Source organism: Euprymna scolopes, chromosome 20, assembly GCF_053919585.1.
Source record: "Euprymna scolopes isolate OS-2025 chromosome 20, ASM5391958v1, whole genome shotgun sequence".
NCBI classification, from domain to species: Eukaryota; Metazoa; Mollusca; class Cephalopoda; order Sepiida; family Sepiolidae; genus Euprymna; species Euprymna scolopes.
In genome coordinates this window covers 64,966,097-64,979,578 of record NC_136501.1, presented here as the reverse complement: position 1 = coordinate 64,979,578, position 13,482 = coordinate 64,966,097, and the positions used below count along the sequence as shown (strand labels likewise).

At 34.0% G+C, this 13,482-nt stretch overlaps 1 protein-coding gene across 2 annotated transcripts in view; it reads left to right on the top strand.

Moving 5' to 3' along the window:
* Window positions 1-13,482, top strand: part of LOC145241454 (phospholipase D1-like) — a 320,978-nt gene that overhangs the window by 295,188 nt on the left and 12,308 nt on the right. For both annotated transcript variants that reach the window (XM_080104431.1, XM_080104432.1), the window contains exons 19-21: window positions 2,611-2,709; window positions 3,210-3,320; window positions 5,815-5,906. In XM_080104431.1, coding sequence (XP_079960557.1) covers window positions 2,611-2,709; window positions 3,210-3,320; window positions 5,815-5,906 — 302 coding nt within the window. The remainder of the gene's footprint in view (window positions 1-2,610; window positions 2,710-3,209; window positions 3,321-5,814; window positions 5,907-13,482) is intronic.

Here is a 13,482-nt window from a genome sequence, read left to right as displayed (position 1 = left end):
TATAAGAGCCAAGTATGTCCTAAAAGGGAGTAATGTTACCACGTCTGGGCAGGAGCTGCTAGGCGCTAACTATCTTGCCTTGATAGAGTTCAAAACCAGCTTTGAAATAGAAAAGATGTTGCAAGCCTGTCTCTGTTATATCATTATTTTCATGGCAAGTGCTTGTTTGAGCTCTAATCTATGTTCTCCCCGTCTTGCCAAAATTTCACAAAAAAACACTTTACTAGCTACAACCACTATCAACAATTTCCCCCGCTCTCTATCTGTACCTAACTCTAAACAAAGATTCCATGAACAAAGCTTCTTTCCTAGAACTGCTTACCTGTGTAACACTTTTGGTTTGCTTCCCGGCCGACTACAATATTGTAGCCTTCAAATCCATTGTAAACAAGTTTTTATTGAGCCGTCTACTTAAATAATCCAATATTACTCCACCTACACTATTAATGTTTACTACACTACCACCTCATATTCGTTAACCCTTTTTAGTTGAGTGGCCTTCAGGCCTTAATAAGTGGTGACTCTCTTGTAAAAAAAAAATATTACAATAAAATTTGCTAATGCTCAGTAACAGTGTGATTTGGTGCAGGCCGTGATTGTTCACTCATTGTCTTTTTCTGAATTTGGCCGTAGTGTTAATTATGTTGTCTCCATTACTGCTGTAACGAAAGGATTTTCCTTCCAAGCAAAATTTTAAAATGTTTTATTTTGAGAGATCACACTGATACTTGATATCTATACCAAATTATGATACCCAGAATCAAAACCATCAGCAATGGGAGGAAATGATTCAATAGCAGAGCCAAAATAAAGGAAGTGAGATGAGTAAAAACATAAGGAGGAAGGGCTGAGATCTTTTTTAACACTCAAGACATGAAGGCACCTCACAGTCAATGGTCTGTTTCCGAATTGTCAGCTATGAGTGACTGATTCCCGGAGCCAAGACCCCAGACCCAGTTTCTATTAATCGGTTGTGATAGTGCCTAAGACAAAAGATCAATGGATTTTCGATTTGGAGTCAGTAAATTTAGGAGTCAGAGCTAGTTTTACAAACATTTTTCAGTTAATGGCAATTTGTGGCTTGGAGCAGATTGGGAGAACTTTAGCAGGTGATGAGATGGACTGATCAAATGACAACAAAAATGCCTTGACAGACAATGATCAGCAGATAATGTTTGAGGATTCTTTATCACACACAACTAAGACAAAAAAAATATCAAAATGGATTTCCAATCTTGAGTCAGTAAATTTAGGAGTCAGAGCTAGTTTTACTTACTGATTTATACATGATGTGCAGAGTTGTGTGTTCTCTTGTGAGTTTGTTTTATTTTTGATACATACCAGCCAATGAGAGGCAATAGCATGCGCAGAACGAGAAGAAGGACAGATTTGGGAGATATGTCTGTCATGATTTTCAGCTGAACAGAACCGGTTCATCAGCTTAGAGCCCAATTGTCTCTGACCCTCTCTGTTCATTCTGCTAGAATATAAATAGATATCTCTTGGATCACACCACAAACCCACTTGATATTTATCAGCTGTTAATCTATGGACATAAAAACAGACTGACTATGGGAGTCATTATCTAGTATGAACATCTGGTGCTACCAGATCAAATTATCTGAAGTACTGGCTTCCTGACCTAAAATGATCCAAACATTGATGTTATTGGTTTTTTTTTGGTTTTTTTTTGCAAAACTCAATTATATTCTACAAAGTTTAAAACCAAATAAACAATTTACTTCTACAAAACAACCAAATCAAACAAAATAAATGTTTGAAGACATAAAGAACTTGAAACATAAAAATTATTTTCTTTTGTTTTTTTTTTTCAAAAATATTGGATTCAGCCTTAAATAACACAAAAACGGTTTATATGCCATAAAACAAAACAACCAGAATCAAGTGGCTCACAATCAAAGCATGGAGACTTGTATCCAAGAAGACATTATTTTAAAGAGCTAACCAATTCCTTGGATGATTTAATCCCGTCAAATATTTTTCCCATTGCAGGTCAGTCATTTGCAGCACGCACCTATGCTCCCAGCTAAACATGCAGCATTGTACATGTTTACAGCAGAAAGCAAACATGTTTACACTTTTCATATCGCACAAACTAAATCACTTTTCATTTTGAACATGCTACAGAACGTACAAAAACAAATTCAGTTGTAAGTTACACTCTTCTAGAGGTTGGAGGTTCAAGCTTAAATGTGGGCAACACAAAATGTCCAATTGTGAATTATTTAGGACTTCTATACACTCATGGCTGACAGAACGAGAGCATGCTATCCCTGTGGATTCAATAAAGGGTTTTGTTCGATTCCATGCAGAAAGATTTCCAAATTTTCCAAGATACACCTAAAGAAGGTCAGGGGGTGCATCAGCCAAAACATTGTGCGATTAAAACTGAAAATGAGAAAAGTTTCCCAAATAATAAGGAAGAACAACAAAAAGCTTCCATTTAACAGATCGGTTTATTGTCCATTGAAGTTACTACTACAACTTCAAAGTTTGTTCAAAATTCACGAAAATAAATCAAATAAAAAGTTTAGAAGTAAATTCTTTTTATTTTAATTCTTTTTCTAATTAAAAAAATATTTATTTCAGGTGAAAAAAGTACGCAACGATCCCCAGTATCCATTTCTTCTCCCCAAGATTCACAATGCACCAACTAGCACACAAACAGCTGGCAAGATGTCATTACAGGTTAGAATATGAATCTTTTTTGTCTTTAAATTTTTTTCTTTCTTTTAAAACATAAGCATAACAATATATTTGGAACTTCTTTCTGACGCATACCCTATTCAACCCAACTCCTTAGTGTATGAATATTAGCAGAACACTGCTGGAATTTCTTAACATGTTACTAGTGAACACCAATTGTTTAAGAATCCCAGAACGTATACTTGTAAGAGGGAGATGAAAACAGAAAATGGTGAAAGGAAATTTCAAGAATTTGACCAGCCTCAACTGATGGGCAAATTACACTGCGACTTGTCGGTCACTAGGATGTTCTAAGGAGATTCTATTTTTGGTAACAGAGACCTATATATGGCATAAAGATTTAGGTGTTTTTTTTGGGGGGGGTAGCGAAATATCTGGGACTGCTTAAAATCATTACAAATATCATGTTTTTTAGAAATTTTTATTTATTTATTCTAAAAGTTGGAAAAAGTCTTTATTTATTTTTTCATTTTTCGCAAAAGGTTTTACGAAGTGTTAGCCAATGGTCTGCAGGAACCCAGAAACCAGAAAATTCCATCCATGATGCATACGTTGAGTGCATTCAGAATGCAAAGCATTTCATTTATATAGAAGTAAGTATTTCTACTTAGTTAAGATTAAACACTTATTCATGTGTTTTATATATATATATATGTATATATATATATATATATATATAATGTGACTAAGCATCTTCTATTCATAACTAACGTTGTCCAGGATTGAATGAGGATCAATAAATGTTCTACCCTCCCATACTTTTATTGTCATCAAAATCGGTGAAATTGCCAATTTTTTAAATCAAATCAATTGATTGCCTGCTCAGTGTACCGGGAGGAAGCTTCATAAGCCTTTCCTGCAGTAACTTAGTCCACAATACATTGTAGTTTACATTGCATTGTAGAGAACCTACTGTTGATTTTATAAAATTATCTGTAAATAATGGTTTCACTTAAATTTTAAAATGCCAAAGTCAAGTATTATGGTTCAGTTGTACTCTAAACAAAAACATTCATTTTGAACACGCCACTGTTCATTTTATGAAATTATTTTTGCATAATCACTTAAATTTAAGTTAAAAGTACAAAAGTCAAGTATCATGCTTCAGTTGTACTCTAAACAGAAACATTCATTTCCAATGCACCACTGTCTCATAAAAAATCTACAGTTGATTTTATAGGCTGGGCCTTTCTGCTTGTGCAATGAAAAAACTTTCCAAATGCACTTGTGATGTTGGACTGTATAAAAGTGTTAACTTTGTTCAAAATCGGACTTCCCTCTTTAACCAAATTATTTTTGATTATCGATTTGATACTTATCAGACGCATTCTGATGCAAAACCTATGTAAGAAAATACTCCCAGAAACATCAAGTACATTTGTGTGAAATTTTTTTTTTTTTTTAAATTGGCCCAGCCATTTCCGAGTTCATAGGGAACTCACTCATGTGCATATGCAAAGTTTCTTTTATATAAAAGTAGAGATAAACATTTTTTTTCTTACAATAAGTGATAGCATGTGTAATATCTTGACCTCGTTAGCCGCCAAGTAGAGTGATAACCAAACTTGCAGAGTTGAAGTTATTGGAAGAATCATAAGAATGCTAAGAGTCAAGATTTTTTAAATCTCCCATGAATGAACACACAGACTGAATATTAGAAGACTTTAAAACAAGGAGTCAGTCAGATATTGTTGAATCCTCAGAGTTGGAGTCAAAGTCGAACCTTATAACTTCTGACTCCACAGCCCTCTTACAACGGTCATTCCAAAATTAATACCTCCTATTTTTTAATTGAAAAAATTGAAGAGCTACAAAGACAAGAGTGGTACCATTAAAATAAGTAACATTTTGTGTTCATGAATTTATTTTTCTACATAGTCACCACCATTCTCAATGCGCTTTTGCTAGCAATGAACAATGAAAATGCTGCTTACATTATGCATCCTTCAGTTGTTCAAACAAGTGAAAGTCTGATGGTGCCAGATTGAGACTATACAGTGGGGGAGACAGCACTGTCTATCTGAACTTTGTCATACATTCTGTGGTCTTCAAACTTGTGTGTGGCCTAGCGTTGTCATGTTACAAACAAAACGTTTCCCTTTTCTCTAACCTTACATGGGAAATCCAGACTTTTGGTTTTGTCAGCGTTTCAATATAGCAGTCCAGAGTTGACAGTCAACTCTGGTTCCAAGAAATCCGGGAGGATGATGCTCTTCCTGTCCCAGAAGATGGTGCATATGACTTTGCCTGCAGGTATCTGCATCTTGAACTTCTTTACTAGAGAGTGTGAATGATGCCATTCCATTGACTGCCATTTGAACTGTGGCTCATAGTGGTGACACCACCTCTCGTCACTATTTATGATTCAGTCCAAAAATTCATCACCGATTAAACAAGTCCTGACAGACATCCCATCGGTGGTCCTTTTGGTCCTGGATGAGCATTTGTAGAACCCACCTAGTACATACTTTGCTTTTCCAGTGCACTGACACCCACATTTCATTCATCATTATCCACTGATCAGCACGGATGAGTTGGTTGAGGCTGGTGGTGGTGGCTGTGCATGGGCATCTGGAACACACTTTGTCACTTACATCTCAATTGCCACTCTGAAATCGACAAATCCATCTAACTATGCTGACATCAACTGCATCAGCTTCCTAGATGTTCAACAGGCACCGGTAAATGTTGAACAGTTCAGTTTTTTTTCTGCATGCAAGAATTCAGTGATGCATTTCTGCTTATGATATATATCCATGACAATGATTGCTTTTTAGGGTCTAACACCATCAATATCTGCAACAGAGAGACGAAACTTTCAGGTCATGTGTGTATAAGTTCAGTCATCATAACAATGGAAAAAGCAACTTCCTTTGATCTATTTGGGTAAAATAAAATTAAAAAAATAAAGACATTATTTTGGAATGACCCTTAGTAATTATTTAATGCATATTTTTCTAAAATTCAATATGAAGTAAATGTCTTGTTGTCCAATGAGAACATAGAATAGCGTTTTAAAAAGAAAAAACGATATTTTATTAAATTTCCCACTTATTTTTTTATATTTTACATATTTTTAAAATTTAGAATCAGTTTTTCATCTCAAAGGCAAGCACAGATAGCACAGTCCTCAATAAAATCAACGAAGCATTATTCCAGAGAATTCTCAGAGCTCATTGGTAAGATTGATTCTTGTTCGTTATTTATTATCATGCCAAATTTCATCAGTGTTTGTTTTGTTGTCTTTTTTTCATCATCATCATCATCATCATCATCATGTAGTTGTGGTAGAATCATGGATTTTCCTTACTCTCTCACACTACATTACTCTATCCTTCATTACACCAGGTAGGTCTTCATGCAAATATTATTTTAATAGTCCAAAACAATCTATTTTGCTTTAACCACGTATTGTATACAGTTCTTTCAGAATTATATAATCTTCCAAGCATAGAAAAAATATGTTCCTTCTAGTTGCATATTTTTGCTAATATTACTATTAATATATATGGAAATTCTGAGTTAAATTATGTAGAATTACAACAAAACTTATTGTTTGACAAAGGAGTACAAATAATTAGTAAAGTTTCTTCTTTAACCCATGGATTTCCAATGAATGGCTCATCTCGTGTATATATGTATGTATGTATATGACTCTGGTTTCGAATTCCAAGTTCAGATGTGTCTAACTGATGAGCCCAAATGAGGGTGAAACTCGAGTCTTGGACTTCTGGTTTGTTGACTGTTATGACTCTTGTGAGCTGTGACGTTGTTTGACTGGAAATAATCATATATATATATATATTTATATATATACACACACACACACACACATGTTGTAAATTTTCATTCCAATTACCACAAAAAGTCAATTCACTATCATGATTTGCCATGTCTTCAAGACAGTGTGTTTGGACTTTTATACATATTTTAATCACACAAAACACATTAAAATATACTTTAGTTTTGGGATTGAATTGTGTTTGAAAAATTCATCTTAATTGTTCAAAATAGCCATAATTTTCAATTTACTTAGCAAATCAACCATTTCTTACTAATCAATAAAGTGATAGTCTTTGGCGATTGAATCACAAAGTGATTCCTACCTATGCTGAAAAGCAAATGGCTTTAACTGCTTAACCTCTTTCTTTGTCTGCTTCATTGGAATTCGCTTTCCTCCTGTCTACTGAAAGTAAGGAAGTTTTCACAGAAACATGTGGATTCACATTATTTTCAATTAATAAAAACCATTCCATGTTTTTAGTCATAATTTTAACTAAATATATATTTTGATGTTTTTAGTTATAATTTTAACTAAATATATATTTTGATTTTTTTAGTTATAATTTAACTAAATATATATTTTGATGTTTTTAGTTATCATAATTTAACTAAATATATATTTTGATGTTTTTAGTTATAATTTAACTAAATATATATTTTGATGTTTTTAGTTATAATAATTTAACTAAATATATATTTTGATGTTTTTAGTTATAATTTAACTAAATATATATTTTGATGTTTTTAGTTATCATAATTTAACTAAATATATATTTTGATGTTTTTAGTTATCATAATTTAACTAAATGTATATTTTGATGTTTTTAGTTATCATTATTTAACTAAATATATATTTTGATGTTTTTAGTTATCATAATTTAACTAAATGTATATTTTGATGTTTTTAGTTATCATAATTTAACTAAATGTATATTTTGATGTTTTTAGGTATCATTATTTAACTAAATATATATTTTGATATTTTTAGTTATCATAATTTAACTTAATGTATATTTTGATGTTTTTAGTTATCATTATTTAACTAAATGTGCTGGTGCTACCAGATCAGGCTGTCTACTGACTTCCTGAGATGAAACGCACCTACATAGATGTCTTTGTTTTTTTATTCCCTTTTGCAAAACTTAGTCATGTTCTGCGAAAACAAAAACAAAAACAACATTCTCCTCCCCTTCCCCTCCCTCGTTTTCTTTTTCCTTCACCTCCTCACTCCTTTTTTTTTTTTTTTTTTTTTTTTTTGCCTAGTTGGTAGGGCGATAGAACATACCAACTGCCCCCCTGCAGAGGGTAAAAATCCTTCAATGGGACCACCAGTTGACCGTTGGTGGCAACCCGTAATGCATTAAGAACGGGATCCTGGTGGTTGAGTGGAACATGCCTAGGAAATAATAACATGATACTACAACACACCACTTTGGCCCTTACTAGGCTAGACGGGAGGTTGGATAGGCCCGATCCAATCAATCGGTTGGTCATGACAAGCACTAATTCAGACAATCCAAACAAAAACACACTAACACTCAACATAAACAATAAACTGAGTTAATAAGCGATGGCTGAAGGGTCAATCAAGCTGGGAAAAAGGTAACCATCAGGAATAATAAAAATACAGGGAAATCCCATACTTGGGTGGGCATAACCATATATTGTGAATGCTTGGAAACCTCCCCATGTTTGAGTATACCAGCTATGTAGCCCTGGAGAACCGAGGCGAATGGGATTTACCCCCTCATAGTTCTTCCCCATAAGGGGCTCCGAGGAGGGTGGGGAGCATGGCTGATGAATTTTTCAAAAATTATTATGAATGCCAAAAAATCCAAGAGACCACACACAGAAATAGACTCTGACAGCGACAATGAAGATACAAACTTTCCAAGATTCATCGTGCTAGAAGCAACGTCTAATATACCGTTAACTAAAATGTCACCCTTCATTATCCAAAAGGTAATATCAAGCAAAATAACACCTAAAAATGTCAAAAAATTAAGGAATGGTACCATATTGGTAGAAGTACAAAATAAAAAACAGGCCAAAACTCTACTTCAACTACAAAAATTGCATGAAACAAACATCAAAGCTTATCCACACCAAACACTAAACTACTCCAAAGGAGTCATAAAAAACCAGGAAATCTCCGTCTGCACAACAGAAGAAATCAAAACAGAACTAAAAAACCAAGGGGTCACAGATGTAAAAAGAATCACATTTAAAAAAAAAGGAGAGGTAATATATACAAACACTTATATATTAACATTCAATTATCCTCAAATACCAGAGACCATCAATATAGGTTATGAAAGAACGAAAATAGAACAATACATTCCAAAACCTTTACAATGCTACAACTGCCAAAAGTTTGGACATAATAAAGACCAATGTCTAAGATTCTTCACATGTGGAAACTGCAGTGAAAAAAACCCAGACCACGATGAAGAAGACTGTCCAAATAAAACCAAATGCACAAACTGTCAAGAAGAGCACCACTCTCACTCAAAACAGTGCAAAATATATAAGCAAGAGAAGGAAATAATAACAATCAAATATCAAAAAAATATAACCTTCCAAGAAGCCCGCAAAGAAGTCACAAATCGCACCAAAAACTCATATGCCACAATAACCCAACAAGCAAACAAAATGTACAACTACAATGAACTAAACCTTGCTCCAGAAATTGCAAACCTAGCAAAAGAACTAAAGAACATACTTGAAGAATTAAAATCTTTTTTATCAGAACTGAAAATAAATTCTAACAGCCAAATAAAAGTCAGAAACGAACAACCCAGTATAAAAGAAAACGAAACAAAGGAAATCAGAAAAACTTCCATCAATATTGAGGAATCAATCTCTAAAGAAATGAAACCTCCTCAATTATCAAAACGTGAAAGATCCAAGTCACTAACAAGGACAAAAACAGATGTTAAAAATAAACACACAACAGAAAAAATGGAAATAGAACAGAACAACAAAAAAACTACCCCCCAAAAACAAAATGACAAACAAAAAACAGAATTAGTATTAATTGAAAATGAAAATAAATTTGAACTAGTTGAAACTGGTAGCCAAAAAAGACAGTCAAGACAAAGTAAATCTAAAAGTCCCAGACCAAAACCCAAAAAAAGCCTCTCACCAGAAACAAGAAACAGACCATCCACTTCCAAAAGAAACACCCAAACTAACATCGAAACTATGGACGTAGACATAAACACCAACAGTCCAAAACCAAAAGAAAATATAAACCATGACTAACAAAATCCTACAGTGGAACATAAGAGGATTAAAAATTAATATCGAAGAAATGCAAATACTTATCAAATCCTTATGTCCTGCAATAATTTGCCTACAGGAAACACACTTAAAAGAAAATGACAAAATTAACATAAAACACTACTCAATATACAACCACATAAACAAATTATCATGCAAAGCCACCGGTGGATCATCAATACTGATAAACGAAAACATTCCACACAGCAAAGTGAACTTAAAAACAAATATGCAAGCTGTTGCAATAACTGCAACACTACACAAAACAGTAACCCTATGCTCACTCTATATACCACCAAATGAAACAATAAACGAAACAGAATTAAACAATATAATCAAACAACTACCTAAACCTTTTCTACTGTTGGGAGACTTCAATAGTCACAATATATGGTGGGGCAGTAAAAAAAACAACAAAAGAGGCCAAACCATAGAAAAAATAATTAACCAAAATGATCTATGCCTACTCAACAACAAAGAGAATACATATATGCACCCACCAACGGGAACCCTATCAGCAATCGATATAACACTATGTGACCCAACTATATACATGGATTATAGCTGGAGAACACATAAGGATACATGCGGAAGTGACCACTTCCCAATCATAATAGAAAACGAGAATCCCAAGCCAGAAGACAAAACACCCCGCTGGAATTTACAAAAGGCAAATTGGGAAAATTTCCAAAATACATGTCAATACAGATTAATACCTGAAGCGAATCCTGACTTAGAACACATCACATATTTCAGCAACACCCTACTCACAATAGCCGAGGAGAACATACCAAAAAGTTCCACTACTACAAAATATAACAAACCCTGGTACAATAAAGAATGCAAAGAAGCTATAAGAGCCAGACGTGCAAACCTAAGGAAATTCAAAAACAGTCCAACGAAAGAAAATTTGGACACCTATAAAAACAGCAAAGCCAAAGCACGGAAAACTATCAAAGAATCAAAACGGAACTCGTGGAAAGACTATGTAACAAAAATTAATCAAAACCCAAAACCCAAAAAAGTATGGGAGATGGTCAGAAAAATAGCAGGAAAAAATACAAAGAACCCTATTAAACACCTTATATGCGACAACACAAAGATTACCGACAAACAAAATATCGCAAATAAATTAGCAGAACAATTCTCAATGAACTCATCATCAAAAAACCAAAATAAAAAATTCCAAGCTATAAAGAAAAATGAAGAAAAAATAAAAATAAACTTCAAATCAAAAAATGAAGAAAACTACAATCAATTATTCAACAGTGCAGAACTAGAGGAGGCAATAAACAAATCTCCCGATACAGCAGTCGGCCCCGACGAGATCCATTATCAATTCCTCAAAAAACTACCAAAACCATCACTGGACTACTTATTACAAATTTACAATGAGATATGGATAACTAACAACATTCCAAAAAACTGGAAGCAGGCAACAGTAATCCCAATACCCAAACCAAAAAAAGACCATACAAACCCAACAAACTACCGACCCATTGCACTAACTAGTTGTTTGTGCAAAACTTTTGAGAGAATGATTAACGAAAGGTTAAATTGGTACTTGGAAAGCAAAAATCTAATTACAGAAAGCCAGTCGGGTTTCAGGAAAAATAGAAGCCCCACCGATCACTTAATAAAACTGGAAACACGCATAAGAGAAGCATTTGCAAAAAAAGAACATCTAATAGCAATTTTTTTTGACATGCAAAAGGCGTATGACACCGCTTGGAAATACGGAATCCAAAAAGACCTGTATGAACTAGGACTTAGGGGTAGAATGCCAGAAATTATCAGAAATTTCTTAACAAATAGAAACTTCCAAGTACGGATGGACAACACTTATTCAGTCCAAAAAGATCAAGAAATGGGGGTCCCCCAAGGCAGTATCCTGTCTGTCACCCTCTTCAACATTAAAATAAACAATATCATAAAAAACATAGACCCAGGAATTGAAAACGCCCTATACGTGGACGACCTACTTATATACTACCAATCTAAATATATACAAACAGCCGAACGCAAACTACAACTCTGTCTGAATAAAATAAACAAATGGGCCATAGAAAATGGATTTACATTCTCAGAGGAAAAAACTAAATGCATCCACTTTTGCAAATTACGAAAATTCCACCACGACCCCAACCTGAAACTGGATAACAAGAACATCCCACTCACCGACCAACATAAATATTTAGGTATTATATTCGATAAAAAATTGAACTTTATACCGCATATAAAATATTTAAAAGCAAAATGCCAAAAGACAATGCAATTGATCAAAGTCCTAGCACACACCGATTGGGGTGCAGACAAAGTCACATTATTGAAATTATACCAAACTCTAATCAGATCTAAAATGGACTATGGATGCTTCATCTATGGAGCAGCAAGGAAGTCCTACATAAAAGAACTAAATACAATCCATCATCAAGGATTAAGATTAGCCTTGGGAGCATTTAGAACCTCTCCAGTAGAAAGCCTCTATATAGAGGCCCATGAGCCTCCACTGATTCTAAGACGACAGAAGTTAGCGCTACAATATTACCTAAAGCTGGTATCGTGTCCAACAAATCCTGCATACCAATGTACCCTCCACCCACAATACACACATCTCTTCAACAAGAAAGAAAATATCATCAAGCCCTACAGCCTCCGGATAAAAAACCTTCTCACAGAAGCCCAAATGGACATTACAAAAATACATAAATATAACAAATCAAAAACTCCACCCTGGATGATCAAACAACCACACATAATATTAAAATTAAATAAATATCCCAAAACGAAAACCCACCCATCAACCTTCCATGAAGAACTACTTATCATCCAGAATACATACAAAGAATATACACAAATTTACACTGACGGATCAAAAGATGGAGATAAAGTAGGATGCGCAGCCATCCACAAAAAAATAAAACTAAAGAAAAGGCTCCCAAACGAATCTTCTATTTTCAGCGCAGAAGCAACAGCCATAGATTCGGCACTGAATATAATAACCAATGATGACCATCAAAAATATATCATATTTACTGACTCACTTTCAATACTCATATCTCTAAAAGAAAAAAAAATGACAAACCCACTTATTACAAAATTGCTAAACAAAATAGATGCCATAACCATGAAAAAAAACATTATCTTTTGCTGGATACCAAGCCATATCGGCATATACATGAATGAACAAGCAGATAAGGCAGCAAAGGAAACTCTGCAACAAAACCACATAAGTGGAAAAATCCCCTATACAGACCTAAAGACTAAAATAAACACATTTTTGAAGAGAAAATGGCAAGAAAACTGGAGCTCATGCACCAAAAACAAACTATTCCAAATAACACCAAATATTGGAACGAGAAACACCAAAAAGTTAACAAGAAAGGAAGAGGTAGTAATGACCAGACTGCGAATAGGTCACACTCACATCACCCACTCACATCTACTAAAAGGGGAGGAGACACCAAACTGTATAACGTGTCAAGAACCCTACACAATACACCATATACTGACAAACTGCATTGACCTTGAACAAATCCGAACAAAGTATTACCAAGAAAAAAATCTGAAAACAATATTAAACAAGATTGATCCCCAAAAAATTATCAATTTTCTGAAAGAAACTAAAATATACTCAAAAATATAAGGAAAGACCCCCCCCCCCAAAAAAAAGAAAAACCTTAAGAAGAA